Source organism: Cydia splendana, chromosome 27, assembly GCF_910591565.1.
Source record: "Cydia splendana chromosome 27, ilCydSple1.2, whole genome shotgun sequence".
Lineage (NCBI taxonomy): Eukaryota > Metazoa > Arthropoda > Insecta > Lepidoptera > Tortricidae > Cydia > Cydia splendana.
The window spans coordinates 9,090,190-9,107,174 of record NC_085986.1 but is presented as its reverse complement, the minus strand read 5'-3'; the positions used below and the strand labels follow the sequence as shown (position 1 = coordinate 9,107,174).

The following is a 16,985-nucleotide window of genomic DNA, read 5'->3' as shown; positions in this document are numbered from 1 at the left end:
AAGATCTTTGACACTGAAGATACACAGGGTCTGATGATGGAGCTGGAAGGTGGCCACGGGTACCAGTCTATCATGTAACTAAACAACATCGTGTTTGGGCTCGTTTGATTCGTCTCAACAAGATCTTTGACACAAGACAGTACTCAGGGTCTGATGATGGAGCTGGAAGGTACCATTACCAATCAACCATGCAACTAAACCACATCGTGTTTAGGATCGTTTGATTCGTCTCAACAAGATCTTTGACACTAGGTGATAGAGTCTGATGATGGAGCTGGAAGGTGGTCACCGGTACCAATCAACCATGCAACTAAACCACTTCGTGTTTAGGCTCGTTTTATTCGTTTCAACAAGATCTTTGACACAAGATAGTACTCAGGGTCTGATGTTGGAGCCGGAAGGTGGTCACCGGTACCAATCAACCATGCAACTAAACCATTTCGTGTTTAGGCACGTTTTATTCATCTCAACAAGATCTTTGACACAAGGTAGTACTCAGGGTCTGATGATGGAGCGCGAAGCTGGCGAGTTGGCGACGGGTACCTGTCAATCATCATCAGCTCCATCATCAGACCCTGAGTAGTATCTTGTGTCAAACATCTTATTGCGACGAATCAAACGAGCCCAAACACGAAGTGGTTCAGTTACATGGTAGACTGGTACCCGTGGCCACAGTCCAGCTCCATCATCAGACCCTGAGTACTAACTTGTGTCAAAGATCTTGTTGCGACGAATCGAACGAAGCCAAACACGAAGTGGTTTAGTTGCATGGTTGATTGGTACCGGTGACCACCTTCCGGATCCATCATCAGACCCTCAGTACTACCTTGTGTCAAAGATCTTTTTGCGACAAATCAAACGAGCCCAAACACGAAGTAGTTCAGTTACATGGTAGACTGGTACCCGTGGCCACAATCCAGCTCCATCATCAGACCCTGAGTACTAACTTGTGTCAAAGATTTTGTTGCGACGAATCGAACGAAGCCAAACACGAAGTGGTTTAGTTGCATGGTTGATTGGTACCGGTCACCACCTTCCAGATCCATCATCAGACCCTCAGTACTACCTTGTGTCAAAGATCTTGTTGCGACAAATCAAACGAGCCCAAACACGAAGTGGTTCAGTTACATGGTAGACTGGTACCCGTGGCCACCTTCCAGCTCCATCATCAGATCCTGAGTACTATCTTGTGTCTAAGGTAGGGCTTGCAAATATTCGAAACTTTCCGGTATTCGAATATTCGACTTTTTCTGACGACTTATTCGAATATTCGAATAATTATTCGAATATTATAAAAAAACCGGCCAAGTGCGAGTCGGACTCGCGTTCCAAGGGTTCCGTATATTACACAATTTTTAACAATCAGTGCCGGATTAAGATATTTTGATGCCCTAAGCATTTCTAGGTGCCCCCTCTCCCTAGGGTCATCAAGATTACATTGATTTTTTGGTAAATTGAGAGAAGTTCATTGCCGCATTACAGCTGAGAATGGAAATCAGTCACATCATTTCATCACGAAAATTGACAGTGCCGCAGCAGTAATGTTGCAACAGATTACCTAATGCTGTTGCAGTTGCCACCCGAATGTCACCTTTATCATAGCGTAGAAAGTAATATAGAAACGCGAGCGAAGCGAGCGCGGAAATTTTTCGATATACAAACGCAATATGATAGACAGTTGTACATTTTTACTTTTAGTATGGAAATCAGTAACATCATTTTATCACGGAAGTTGACAGTACTGCAGCAGTAACGTTGCAACAGAGTAATGTTGCTGCAGTCGCCACCCGAATGTCACCTTTATCATACCTTACAAAGTAATTGAAAACGCGAGCGAAGCGAGCGCGAAAATTTTTCGATATAAAAACGCAATTTTAGTTTTAGTCCTAACCAGGCGCGAATCCAGGATTTCATACAGAGAAGGGATGGGACAGTTTTCTATCAGCCTAGCTTCGCATAGGGCTCGATATTTAAGGGTCTCAGCGAGGTTGTTTTCATGCATAAAATATGCAAGAAAGCAGAGAGCTTGGAATTGAATTGGCGAAGTGTGAGAAAGGCAGTAGGCCCAGCTGCGAAAGAGGAAAGCTTGGATTTGGATCCACGCCCAAGTGTAATTAAGGCAGAAGATCAACTTTGCCGTAAGGCAGAAGGCCTCGCATAAGACCTGACGCCGAACCGCAAAAGAGTGGGTTGAAATCGAATCTATGCATGTAATCACGACTCTTCTACTGCTACCGATTGTTTCCCAAAGAATTACGCGCCATTATTTTTGCAAATTAGCTTTTGGACAGCTAAAAAAATCGTGTGGTAAAAACGATGTGTCTGTCCCTAATTTTAAAATTTGTTCACCTTTTTCAACCTGGCATTTTGGTGCCCTCCCTGAACGTGGTGCCGTAAGCACGTGCTTGTTTTGCTTATTGGTTACAAAGTCTTTATTAATTCAACCATTAAAGTCGACGAGTACAAAAAACTTTAAGCTAGCTCTCAATTTAACTTTTTTTTTAAACATTATTTTTAATTTGACCTTACAATTACTCGTAAGTAGGTAAGACCGTTAAATATTTAAAATGATTATCTTATCAGAAAATTATCACCAATTACTCTAAGAAAACTACTACTCTAAGTAATCCGGCACTGTTAACAATGTATTTTTTATGTGAAACGTGAGTGAAATCTCTTTAAAAAATCCGTAGGGGTCGGATTAAAAACTGTAATTAAGTCCGACTCACGCTTGACTGTACATTTCTAATAGGTTTTCCTGTCATCTATAGGTATAGACCTATTTTATGTATTTTTTTCAAAATTTTAGACCTAGTAGTTTCGGAGATAAGGGGGGGGGGGGGAATGGTCATTTTTTGCCTATTTTCTTGAATAACTTCTAAACTGTTGATTCGAAAATTATAAAAAAAAAATATTTGAAATCCTTACAATAAGCTCTTTCATTTGATATGTAACATGATATAGTTTGAAAAAATTTTTTTTTTCATTTTTTCATTTACCCCCCAAAAGTGGCCCCCATGTTTAAAATTCATTTGTTTACGTTACATGTCCGTATTCGGGTCACAAACTTACATATGTGTACCAAATTTCAACTTGATTGGTCCAGTAGTTTCGGAGAAAATCGGCTGTGACAGACGGACAGACAGACAGACAGACAGACAGACAGACAGACAGACAGACGCACGAGTGATCCTATAAGGGTTCCGTTTTTTCCTTTTGAGGTACGGAACCCTAAAAATAAGAAAAAGAACGAGAAATCGGTTTATTATCGTTTTATTCAAAAGCTTATTTCACTTATTGCTAAAACTAATGATATTTTGCAGAAATCCACTTAATTGACTAGATTTTATCATCCTACTATGAGATGCCCACATTTATAAAAACAAGTAAAACGCCAAAATAAGACGTATTCAATATTTCTAGATATAACTTTTATTATAAATGCGCCGTTGAGTGAAATAATATAACTTTAATCATCTAAACCAAACCTAGGTATGTAAGATATTTTTTTTAGTAGGTAATTATTTTCTGATTTAAATTAACTTGTAGTCACTCAGAGGCCTTAATTAATGGTTGGCTTAATTATATAATATTGGAATATTTAAGGGAAAAAGTTAGTTGACTACTGGATTATTCGTCAGCTAAAGGTGCATAGTTAGATTACCTAGTTGGGCAGGTTTGGTATGATCAAATTTGAGAATTGCGATAAGTGTGGGCAAGGTTTAGTCTTAATAAACAGAATGACCCTTTAACTTAAAACTTGCACCGTAAAAATAATATACTTTTTGATTTCGTTTTCTTTCAAATTGAGTTTGGTTTCACTGTATTCACGAAGTCTATCGAGAGGAATACAGTAAAAATATTATTTCCTTCGTATTTGGGTACCTACCATTACTCATTCACTGTAAATACCCGGAAAACACACAGAAACTGTAACTGCAGCGGATTAAATAGATTTTTTATAGTAATAAAAAATATTCGAATATTCGAAACCTGAGCGGCCGAATATTCGAATATCAAAACAGGCCGAATATTCGACAAATTCGAATATTCGAATATTCGAATTGCAAGCCCTAGTCTAAGGTCTTGTTGAGACGAATCAAACGAGCCTAAACACGAAGTGGTTTAGTTGCATGGTTGATTGGTACCGGTGACCACCTTCCGGATCCATCATCAGACCCTCAGTACTACCTTGTGTCAAAGATCTTGTTGCGACAAATCAAACGAGCCCAAACACGAAGTAGTTCAGTTACATGGTAGACTGGTACCCGTGGCCACAGTCCAGCTCCATCATCAGACCCTGAGTACTAACTTGTGTCAAAGATTTTGTTGCGACGAATCGAACGAAGCCAAACACGAAGTGGTTTAGTTGCATGGTTGATTGGTACCGGTCACCACCTTCCAGATCCATCATCAGACCCTCAGTACTACCTTGTGTCAAAGATCTTGTTGCGACAAATCAAACGAGCCCAAACACGAAGTGGTTCAGTTACATGGTAGTTTGGTACCGGTGACCACCTGCCGGCTCCATCATCAGACCCTGAGTACTATCTTGTGTCAAAGATCTTGTTGAGACGAATCAAACGAGCCTAAACACGAAGTGGTTTAGTTGCATGGTTGATTGGTACCGGTGACCACCTTCCGGCTCCATCATCAGACCCTGAGTATTATCTTGTGCCAAAGATCTTGTTGAGACGAATCAAACGAGCCCAAACACGAAGTGGTTTAGTTGCATGGTTGATTGGTACCGGTGACCACCTTCCGGCTCCATCATCAGACCCTGAGTACTATCTTAAGTCAAAGATCTTGTTGAGACGAATAAAACGAGCCTAAACACGAAGTGGTTTAGTTGCATTGTTGATTGGTACTGGTGACCACCTTCCGGCTCCATCATCAGACCCTGAGTACTATCTTAAGTCAAAGATCTTGTTGAGCCGAATCAAACGAGCCCAAGCACGAAGTGGTTTAGTTGCATGGTTGATTGGTACCGGTGACCACCTTCCGGCTCCATCATCAGACCCTGAGTACTATCTTGAGTCAAATAAATACATATAGAATGTCAGGTCGTTTCAAATATTTTTAATCCTGTCCGGTAGTTTATTAAACTGTACCATTATAAATTATAATACTATAAAATAGTGCTAGGATCAAAGTCTCTCGTTGCGGTTTACACGCACACAGTATAGCGTTTTACACGGCGCCCGCCGCACACAATGATAAAAAACCTCGTCGTCGCCGTTGAAAATGTGCGGAGCCGACCGACACACGCCCTGCCTCTACAAGCTCTGCCGCGGCACTGAGCTGGCGCAGCGCGCGTCATCGGTAATATAGAGTAGTTTTCAAAAAATTGCCAAAAAATTATAGTAGAATTTCATAAACACTAATGTATACCAACAGTATAAGCAAACGTTGCAGATTGCTTGAGTATGAAAATGACTTCGATATTAAGTAGATTTTCGTAGGAATTGACACTTGTTTCGGAGAGAAAATCGAGTTCGTTTTACTTTGATTTTCTCTTTCTCAAAGGTATGTAGGAAAAATATAGTTTGATATGCCTAAAGTACAGGGTATTAGTAATACAAAATAGCCAGGTTTAGCAGAGTAAAATTCTCAACATTTCCAAATAAGAGCTCGCCATTCAGTGCTTCACGGGGTTTTTCGGAAACGACCATCAGAAAAAAAATCATTACTAATTTAATAAGTCCTTTTTCTAATATTTACAACGATATTTATAAAGATAAGAAGACGCTTTTACTGGAACAAGTACTCATTGTTTCTAATAATGAGCGCAAAGTCCTGAATTTCGTCGACTAGTATCATCAATTTTGCATTATTTCGACTTTTCTTGTAAGAGCGCTCTTAACACATATCAGAGAAAGAATTAGGATCAAAGTCAAATGGCGTTCTAACAGTTTTATTTACTGTCGCAAGATGGCAGTAAATTTACAGCGTCTACATAATTTATTTTGACGATCCGACTCTATACACTATTCTCTTTGCTGATAGAAAAAGTCAATAGAAACGTAATAAGTTTTTATTTTCCATCATTGTAATACGGTTTCCTTTTCCAGGCTTATGTTCGAGCGACAGCAGTGGCTTGGCTTCCGAGCTGAACAAACCAGAGCGAGACAGCAAAGATTATACTGTCGCCACCGAGGCCCTGGTCGCGCACGCGCAACGTGAAGCTACTACCAACGGTATGTCATCGTCATCATAACTTATGCTTATTTTTAATTTTTAACAAGCAGAAACGTCTGCGAACGATGCTATTAAGCATAGAATATTTTTTTTTAAGTGGAAAAATTACTGTCTTGGGTGAGACTTGAAGTCACGACCCCTGGAGTTCAAGTCTCACCCAAGACAGTAATTTATTAAATTTATCCATTTTTTTTTTAATTTATTCTAAGCTTAATAGCATTGTTCGCAGAAGTATCTGCTTGTTAAAAATTTAAAATTAGTATGGTTAGCACATCGTAACTGGTGAATTTCCAATATGACTTGGAACTCCGGTAGCCGTTTAAGAAGTGTATCACTCTTGCGGTAGATGTCGCTAAGGGTCCCCTTGACCTATAATATGGTGGAAAGATTTGCTGGCTATGGATGAGGTCTTGGTGGCTCAGATGGCAGAGCACTGGAGTATCCAGGGGTCGTGAGTTCAAGTCTCACCCAAGACAGTAATTTTTCCACTTTACAAAAATTTATTCTAACCTTAACTTAATGCTTGTCGATCGAGTAATCGCCAATAGGGAATATTAGGCAAAGCTCTGCGTAGGTGGCACAACTAGCACATACAGTAAACAAACATCAATGACACATCTTGCGTCACTACGTCAATCACATGGCCTACCGTGAAACACGACAATTGAAAGTTCGGTTTCTGCCTCTCTATCACTCTTGCATATAGAGGCAGATAACTAAATTTCGATTTTCGCGTTTCCCGGTAGGCCCTTGTTAACAAACCGCCTTATTGATGCATCAATGTCATATTTTATTGTCTGTGAAAACTTGTCAAAAAACCGGCCAAGTGCGAGTCGGACTCGCAAACGAAGGGTTCCGTACCATTATCTATAAAAACGGTCACCCATCCAAGTACTGACCCCGCCCGACGTTGCTTAAGGCGACGGTAGCGGTGGGTAAAATTTCAGATTCTGTCAATTTACCCCATTTCACACACAAGCGCACTTCACGCACACTACCTCACTTTACTGGGACAGGTCAGTGACCCATCACGTTTTTTTAAGATTGGACATTTAGTTTAGTATTGACCACTAGCCTCCTTTGAGGGTAAAAGCGTTCCATTGAAAGATGAAAGAGAAACAATGCATTTAATCTTGCTTTCCTTGTCTGTTGATGTCACACGTGACGTACCTATTTAATTCATTTGATTGTTGACTGTTTTATTACCTAATATTGCTTTGTCGAGATACGCGTTTTGTACAATTAAAGCGAATAAAACAAGATGTCATTAAGTCAGATGTAAAATGTTATTTACTACTCTATACGTTTTTTCATAAGGTGCAAAATCCATGCATTCAATAGGAATTTAAATAAATAAAGTTTCAGCAGGGTGGCAATTCCATTTTGGCGGATAAAGCGAAACAGAATAGTTCTATCGAACCTGCTTACAAATTTTCACGAGAATCAGTTGAGAAATGTGATCTGCAAAGGACACATACAAAAGCATTTTTGCCCAAGCTGAAACGGAGACCTTTGCTAACGCTCGGCCAATGATGGTTTAGGTACACCTATAAAAAATGGTTGTCCCTGCTGTAATTTTAATATCTTTATATTTCAACCGGTACAGTTTTACCTTCAAAAATAATCGGTGTGGCTAAACAATAGCGGTACTAAACTACTTATACGTTCACGAAATCGGTATCTGCATAACTTGATTGTTAGTAAACTAACCTGGAAAATAATCTCAAAATCACCGAAACATTTATGTACAGTCACCTGCAATAATATGTTACGTCATTAGCGCCAACTTTGCCTCCAGGGAAACTTTGCCCAAAACGACAATTTTAAACAAATTCGTTAATGTAGAAAAAATTATAATAGTTATGGCCACCCTGCTATTTTTAGTAGAAAATAGGTTATATTTCTGACAAAACTATATACCAAACTTGTGCATAACTTGACTTGGGAATTTTGAGTTTGAGCGAGTTGCCTAATATAGGGTATATTTCGGCGGGCAAAAAATTTATAAATAATGAATGCAAGTAGAAAAAATTGAGAACCCTTTGACAAATATTTCCGGGTTTGAGTTATAACACATGAAGCATAGATTATGTCTATTGAGATCTAAACTAAAAAGGCCTAAATACACAAAAGTTTTAGCGGTGGGCAAAGTAATCCGGTAATTTGGCATCCATACCAACATTGCCCACCACCAAAAACGGATTAGGGTTGTCACTTTCATCTAGTTTACCCAACTTTGCAAGTAAAAGAAGGTTATGTTTGTACACTAAAATAAGTTTATAAATATATACTGTATTTATTTGTCTTATTATCCTTTATTTAGATGTTTTATCCCGTTAACGAATGAAAAACACAACAAAAATCATATTATTAAACTATTGTAACAGATTTTCTCAAAAGTGACAACCCTAGCCTTTGTAAAATGCTTAGGCGAGCCTTATTTGGAAATGGGCAAAAACGGGTAGGCAACATTGCCCAGCAAATTTATTTAAAAGTTTTTACACTTATGTGGTAAGTTATTAACAGGGAATGGTAGGATTGCCCAAAACCTTTAAGCGATCCTTAGACATCATCATCATACGAGCTGTATTTGAATACCAAATTGACGTGGGCAATGTTGGCAAAAACCCCGGATATCTTTGCCCGCCCTCTAAAACGCAAAAAAATGGGTAAAAACACGATAAAAAATATTTTGTTTTCAAATAAACTGATGCGTTTGATCACAATGGACGTGCTGAGCAAAAAAAGTCATTAGATGTGACGTTTTTTGAGAAATTCGTTTTAAAAAAAAAAGCGGGCAATGTTGGTGATAATGACGGTACCTACTCTTCGAAGGCCGCAAAAATATGTGACATGGTCTTATGGTTCTACAAATAAGATCGTGTCAGATATTTTTGCGGCCTTCGTTGTGTAACATAAATTGCAGGCGACTGTACATTTGGAATAATTATTTTATTTAGTTTCAACGAAAGTTTCAAGTTTAGTACGAAAATACTTCAGATATGCAATATGCACAAAATGTAGACCTAATCGAAATAAAACATTGCTTTTTATAGGTAATTTATAAAACATTTGATACATAGGTATACATAACTAAAGATGAGTCTTTAAACTTTTTTCATTTTAAGCGAGTTTTGAAGGAACATAATACTTAAATTCGACTGTAATTGTAGAGAATAACAGCAAATTAAAAATATAATGGCATGAAGAGTCGGTACTCGGTTTCTTCGTGAACAAATTTACGTGTAATTTAATGCAATTATTAAACATTTATTGAACGAATTATGGTTACAAAGTGAGATCTAAATCGAAAACCTCATATACCGGCCTCTTGTTTGGGAGCCCCACTTAAATCTTTATTTTATTCTGTTTTTAGTATTTGTTGTTATAGCGGCAACAGAAATACATCATCTGTGAAAATTTCAACTGTCTAGCTATCACGGTTCGTGAGATACAGCCTGGTGACAGACGGACGGACGGACGGACGGACGGACGGACGGACGGACGGACGGACGGACAGCGAAGTCTTAGTAATAGGGTCCCGTTTTACCCTTTGGGTACGGAACCCTAAAAAACAGTTTAAGGCACAGTATGTATAAGCAGGCGTGTCTCACTCCGCGATTTCGTCGCTTTGCTACAGGTAGCTAAAAGTACATCCGTCCCACACCAATTTGGTGGCTAGCCATAAGCCGCGCGTGGCGCTGTCGCCACCTAGCGGCCATATCTGTGCTGATCGTAACAGACGCGTTTTGTTAGAGAGTGAGTCTTCTGTACCTAGTACTATTATTTATTCTGTGGTATAAGAAAGTCTATGAATTTACTAGAGTCGGTAGTGCTGCACTCTGGCGGCAGAACATTGCAGTAATATCCCCTATTCTTTCTTTCATAGGCCTTTGTATTCATTAGCCCCTGTTTTCTAGCAATATTAGTATAGTTTTATCTTTATATATGAACAAAACATATTTATCGCAGGTCCCCCCGCCCCCCCTCAGCCACAAACCCCCACCAACGGCCCCATCCACACGAAGAAACGTAAGCAAGATGAAGCAGAAGTCAAAGAGGAAACCGTCGAAGAAGACGGACTGTACTACGGCGAGTTGGACCACGAGAACATGGAATATAATGAGGTTGGTTACAATTGTCGCTAGATGGCGCTAGATTTAGTTTGGTGTATCTTACCCGGCCACGCTAGATGGCGTTGGAAGAAACGCAAGCAAGATGAAGCGGAAGTTAAAGAGGAAACGGTCGAGGAGGACGGGCTGTACTACGGCGAATTGGACCACGAGAACATGGAATATAATGAGGTTAGTTACAATTGTCGCTAGATGGCGCTAGATTTAGTTTGGTGCATCTTACCCGGCCACGCTAGATGGTGTTGGAAGAAACGCAAGCAAGATGAAACAGCAGTCAAAGGAGGAAACTGTCGAAAAGGACGGGCTGTACTACGGCGAATTGGACCACGAGAACATGGAATATAATGAGGTTAGTTACAATTGTCGCTAGATGGCGCTAGATTTAGTTTGGTGTATCTTACCCGGCCACGCTAGATGGCGTTGGATGAAACGTAAGCAAGATGAAGCGGAAGTTAAAGAGGAAACAGTCGAGGAGGACGGGCTGTACTATGGCGAGTTGGACCACGAGAACATGGAATATAATGAGATTGGTTACGTAACTTGTCGCTAGATGGCGCTAATCCGTAAATGGTCCTTTGCGGCCTGTCAAATTTGATCATTGAAATAGTGACCTTGATATTTAAAACAATAGATTAAATTCCCACTCGCGGATCCGTGTCTAAGCATACGAGGGGTTAACCCTTCGCCGCCCAACACTTCAACTGGCTCCCGCGGCTACAGCCCAGTAGAGCCAGACCGAGAAAAGTCTGCAGCGATTTTGATAGCCCACGCAGTACAGGTGTCATTTTAAACGTCAACCCAGGGGTGCGAAGCTCCTGACTTCGGCCAAACTCGGCTCAGCATTGCTCCGAGCAATTATTAGGGTTGGCACCACTTAACTTCCTTTTGCGTGCACGACCACAGATAAGATAATCACTTGAATTTTGACAACCCTAAACAGCCGAAAGGGATAGTGCCATGTATTAGAAAGGGATAGCATGATTCGACCCTGAACCGCTGTCAAACTTCGGTTTTGTGGGAAGTTTCCTTTCTGTACGGCAGTACTATTATTTATTCTGTGGTCAAACTTCTATGAAATTATGACGCTTGCGCTGCGTGGGCTATCAGAATCGCTGCAGACTTTTCTTGGTCTAACTCTATCAACCTTCGTGCATTCTGACAAAGGTTAATTAAGGTGTAGATGGCGTTAAAACATGAGCAGTAATTCCTAAACCGCTCAAACACCAAACGGAAACGCAACTAGACGCCTTGGCATGCTTTAATATACACTTATCATTGGTAAAAATCGAAGAAGTTATTATTACATACAATAATAGTTATTTACGATATAAGTGCGAAAAATAGGAAATTCGCACGTGTATCGTACAAAGTCTTATGGCCTAGTACATACGGCCCTTTAAATTTTCGACGCAGTTACGTAATGGGCTTATTATAGCACCTGGTGTCGTAATGTAGCACCAGATGTACCTGCTGTATGATTATATAACTGAAAAACCTTTCCTTTTCAGGACGAGGAATCAGGAAAACCCGGCAGCAGTCTAGGACAACCATCAGGTAAGCTTACACTCTTTTAATTAAATTAGTTCAAAATTCATTTTAAGGTCAAAGCACAAAAAAACTATACTACTTACTATGCGAAAAAAAATTTACTATGAAATAGTCATAAAGGGAGAAATTGGATTGCACAATTCGTTTTTTAAAAAGTTACATTTTACGTGAATCGAGTTGTACTCATATAACGTATCTTTGCCCATATTACTGGTGGGCAAAGTTACCTTTATGGGCAAAGATGGACGTATTTATCAATTCACTTTAGCAATTTTGCCAATTAACTGTCAAGTTTTTGAAATTAGGTAGTTTGTTTTTTCGAAACAAATAAAATGAAATGTAAGAATTCTTAAGTATAATTATACTAATTATGTTTTTTTTTATTTCAACCGCATTTTGTGACATTTTTTGTGCTCTGATCTTATCATTATTGAAATACAATTGTTTACGTAAAACAAATAATGATTGGTGAAAAAAAACTTACATTATGAATGTTTCTTTCCATTTCTTTTATTTTTAAACCAATGTTTATTTGCAATGTGACTATGTCACTTGCTTAAAAAAACTTTTTTATTTCTTTTTTTAAATCGCGCGTGTTAAATGTCCGTAAAGTGTGTGAAGGCTCATTGTGAATGGACATTGATAAAAAAAGAATGTCTGTAAGGTAGGCCAGTTTTATTTATTACTAGTAGAGAGAATAGTGATTGGTATTTAGTAGTACGAACCATGAATGTGTTTTAATGGTTTATGTTTAAATTTCTGACAGGGCTATCTTACAGACATGTCAGTCTTTGTGAAAGACATTCATGGTTCGGTGTGAACAAGCTTTTATTGTGTGTTTGAGGTATTTCAAATAATAAAATAAGTGAAGTCAAATGGATTTTTTAAATGAAATTAACGGAGATTTGCAAAAATCAAACTTGTGTTACAAAATAAAAGCTTGTTTAAGAAAAACAGTAAATTTTTAGTGTATTCTACCTTCTGTAAAATGTCAAAGAAGGACTTTTAATGTAGTTTATTTTAATAACAGCTACTACTGACAACGCAACTTAACATTTATAAGAAATAATACATTTTATTTTGTTTTTCACTTCTATACTACAAACTGAAATTTACTTTGCGTAGTCGGTGGACGCGTGGCCGTTACAGACTTATGGCGAGACCTTCAAGAAATTTAGCTTTTTGTACAGAAAAATGTCATGACACTGGTTTTGATCGAATACATTTTGTAATTAAATAAAAAAATATAAACAGATGTAATGCATAGGTAATTATTTTCCATCGTATTTTTACGAAAAGAACGAACGTGTCTTGCTATTTCAGTCAGTCTCGGTACAAAAAGTACTGAGGTTGACTGAAGTAGCATGACAAACGAACGTTTCCGAGAAAATACGATGGAAAACAATTATGAACTACATCTGTACAGCTATTACTTTGATATTGATTGGTTAAATTCATGTAGTAGTTGTAAGGTTTGTGAGAAGATAGACACGTTTTATTTTAAAATTAAACGTCTTTATAAAAGTTCTCGGCGCAGGTCTGTAAGGGCTCCATTCAAACTTTATCAACATTCACCCTGCAATTAATTTTAGGTCGCCAAAACTACCTCCGCGTAAAACCCGAAAGCGAGCTATTCTTCCAAACGAAGCTCCAAAACCTGGCCAAAGCCAACTCCGACTACATTAACAGACTCTCCAAAATGAACGCAACAGAAATACGACAGGAATTCACTAAATACGGCTTCCAAGAGGAACCTAAAGACAAAACTGAAAACGATTATTACAAGTCCTGGCTGGAACAGAACGGGGAATTAGAAGTATCTCTCCTCAAATGCGGTCAGAAAAAGCCGAAGCCTGATTACAAAAACCAAAAATCTGAAGTAGAACTGATTCCCAAGCCGAAAGTAGCCAAAGATTTCCCTAAGATTCTTGAAAAACAGATCCGTAGGAGAGGGCGGCCCCCGATTTTTAAAGATAGGAACGTCGATATAGGGGAGACTGTGCTGAAGTCGGATTTGGATCAATTCTTGGAAGGGAAAGAAGTGAGTTCGTCTGGGTTGTCGCGGAAGGATTTGGAAAGGGTGATGATGGGCAAGTTTAACCCGAACCGGCGGTATTCGAATGAGGCCATGTGGGCCGCGCTTATGGATGTCAAGAAAGGGGGGAGTATTTATAGGTGAGTTGCTTTTACGTGCAATAAAATATGTATTACTTTGGCCAGTTCAGACAAAAATGCGGTCTTAACCCCTTGAGTCCCAGGGATCTAAATTTGCCAGCCAAAAAACCTTAAGATTTTAAATTAAGAAGTTAATTTTGATTGTGATTGCGGACGCCATACATCGTCCTTGGGTGTCAAGGGGCTTAGCTAACATCAAACGTCAAAATTGTACTAATCTCCAAAATTGTTGTCTGAATTCAAGGTTTTCTTTGGGGTCCATATGTGGCTTCCATCACAGAAGGACCATTCCATCAAAAATTACAAGATTCATTGGGATTGCACATAAATCATAAGGACCCTCCTCTCATGGAAAGCCACCTAAAATTTTCGATATCCTGTTTCTAAGGACAATTGAGACATTGATCTTGTATTAAATATTTTTTAGAGAATAGATGAACAATCTGTATCGGGATTTAAAATTGTATAGTCGTTTTTTTCCATAAAAGCACCGAAAATTGTTAAATATATTTATTAATCTTAATTTCAGAGCCGCGCAAACCCACAAAGTCCCCCGCAAGTCCCTCCGCAACTGGATGAAGCGGTGCCACATCAAATCCTCCTTCCCCATGCCGCAGCAACTCAAGCAGTTCGTAGAAAACAGCAAGAAGCAGAAAGAAGAGAAATTCGAGTTCCCTCTAGAAAAATTCGAAGAGGCAAAGAGTGGGGAAGATTATGAGGAGACGGATTTTGGGAAGCATTTTTTGAGCTTTCCAGGAGTCTCTAGTGATGATGATAGGGAGAAGAAAGATGATTCGGCTATTGATATGACCGTGCATGAGTAGGATAGCTATAGTCAGTCAAAATATTGCTAGATTGGACTTTTACAGCGGTGAATACAGACAAATTATTTAAGTCAAAGAAACCTGCTAAAACACTAATGTGTTTTTTTACTGAATGCAGTTTTTTTTTTACTAATGACTTAAAATACCTGTTTGTTTACTTGTTTGGAGCGTCACTAGCAATTTTTGCATGTTAAAGTCATGGGCAAAGTTACCGTTTACATAGTAAGTAACTTTGCCCACCAACATTTTTATACTTAATGGACGCCAAGTTGTGCTGATGATGCTATCTAACGCAACGGGGTTATATGCAAGAGCATATATTTTTGAAAGCTTGCACTAGTAATTATTGCCCATAAGTGGTCCAAATTGGGCATGATTGGATAAGGTCTGAAAAATCAGGTCTATAAAACTGCATGGCCATTTAAGAAGAATTGGATTAATATATAAACTGAGGTGTATACGACCTTTTAAAAATTTAACTGCCAAAGAATAAGCAAAGATTTCATTATATTATTTTAAATAAATAAAAATTATAATCTAATTCCTAATTCCAAAGAAAACATACTTACCCCGCAATGAAAACCCAAAGAGTTACTTTTACCCAATTCTGCCAGTGAAGTTTCCTTTAAGGGTAACTTTTGAAAAGGGTGAATCTGAGGCATATTTTATTTATTTTAATTTTAATATAACACTAAGCGCGCAATTTTATCAATTAAAAAAACTGTTTTTATTTGTTAAAATTGTGATTAGAATTAATTAATTATAAAATTTATATTTAAATTTAATGAAATTGGCCTTTGAGAAAAACTTAAATGAGTGCTTGTTCGGACAACGTCCAATAACAATGAAAAGACTTAAAATGAAATTAGAATAGAGTTAAGGGACAGCCCTGGGACTGGTTTTAGGGTTGTCAAAAATATCTGAACACTTAGAAAAGCCTTTCAAGGCATTTTTGCTGAAAAGGGGTATAGACATAAAAACGTTGCCTTATTAGTTTTGGCTATATTGGAGTAAATAATCATTATATGTACCGCGAAAGTATACAACTTTGCCCTTTAACATAACTTTGCCCATCGCGTCACAGTTCAATAAAAGCGAAATAAATTTCTACAGAAAGTAACTATAAGTTATATCGCTTTTACTGAACTATGACGCGGTGGGCAAAGTTATGTTAAAGGTTAACGTTTTATACTTTTTCGGTATGTGAATCAAATTGAAAGTGTGTTAAATAAATGTCAAATGCATATTTTTGCCCAACCATAACCTTGTTCCTTGTATGGTTGCTGACCAAATGGGGATTATTTTTTAACACAAAACCCGTGAGGAACATTGGCTTTTACGGTGGTAATCTTTACTCAATATTATGCCAAATTGCATTAAATTACGACTAAATATTTTTTGTAACCCTAAAATCATAAATGAGTGTTTCAAAATTACGAACGGCTTAAAACTATTACAATAAATTGTAATTTATTTGTGTTTTAATAAATAATGTACTTAATATTATTATTTCCATTGTGGCTTGAACGTTAGGTTTTAAACGAATACTTTTCGGTAGAATACTTGTTTCTTTTACGTACAATATACCGCGGAATCGGAAAAGAAAAAAATAAAAGGAATAAATCTGAGAAAAATATTATATATATATTTTTTGGTCTAATCTTCGATTACATTTTTTAATCAAACTGTTCGACTAAAAAAAGTTAGCTGAAGATATGGAATATATTTTAGACTTGTTACGACCGTGTGTTGTACGTAAAGGAATGTTGCTACTTAGTTCAAACGTACTATGGCCAAATAAATTCACTATCAAACACTAGACAGACCTCCAATTTCGTAGAGTCCGTCTAAGCTAACTATGCACCGAGTTGAACGTAACAAAGTGAAGGGGTGTCATTATTAAAGTCACATTTTCATAGACATTTTACATGAATGATGACATTTACACACTTTGTCAATGAAAATTCCATGCAGATTTAGCTTGGTCCGACTCTAGACATATTATCATTGGCAAATCCCGGTCTATAAAATAAAATAAAGATATGCTAAAATGTAAAGCCAATATTTCTTTTAGCATATTTTAAAATAGTGATTTTAGTGGCTTTAG

The 16,985-nt window shown here is 38.0% G+C and overlaps 1 protein-coding gene across 4 annotated transcripts in view; it reads left to right on the top strand.

Annotated features, from left to right (window-relative positions):
* LOC134803729 (uncharacterized) overlaps nucleotides 1–15,956 on the top strand; it is a 29,055-nt gene extending 13,099 nt beyond the window's left edge. For all 4 annotated transcript variants that reach the window (XM_063776543.1, XM_063776544.1, XM_063776546.1 and 1 more), the window contains 5 exons: nucleotides 6,072–6,197; nucleotides 10,171–10,325; nucleotides 11,840–11,885; nucleotides 13,472–14,054; nucleotides 14,584–15,956. In XM_063776543.1, coding sequence (XP_063632613.1) covers nucleotides 6,072–6,197; nucleotides 10,171–10,325; nucleotides 11,840–11,885; nucleotides 13,472–14,054; nucleotides 14,584–14,878 — 1,205 coding nt within the window. In that variant the 3' untranslated portion in view covers nucleotides 14,879–15,956. The remainder of the gene's footprint in view (nucleotides 1–6,071; nucleotides 6,198–10,170; nucleotides 10,326–11,839; nucleotides 11,886–13,471; nucleotides 14,055–14,583) is intronic.
* Nucleotides 15,957–16,985: the final 1,029 nt, after the last annotated feature.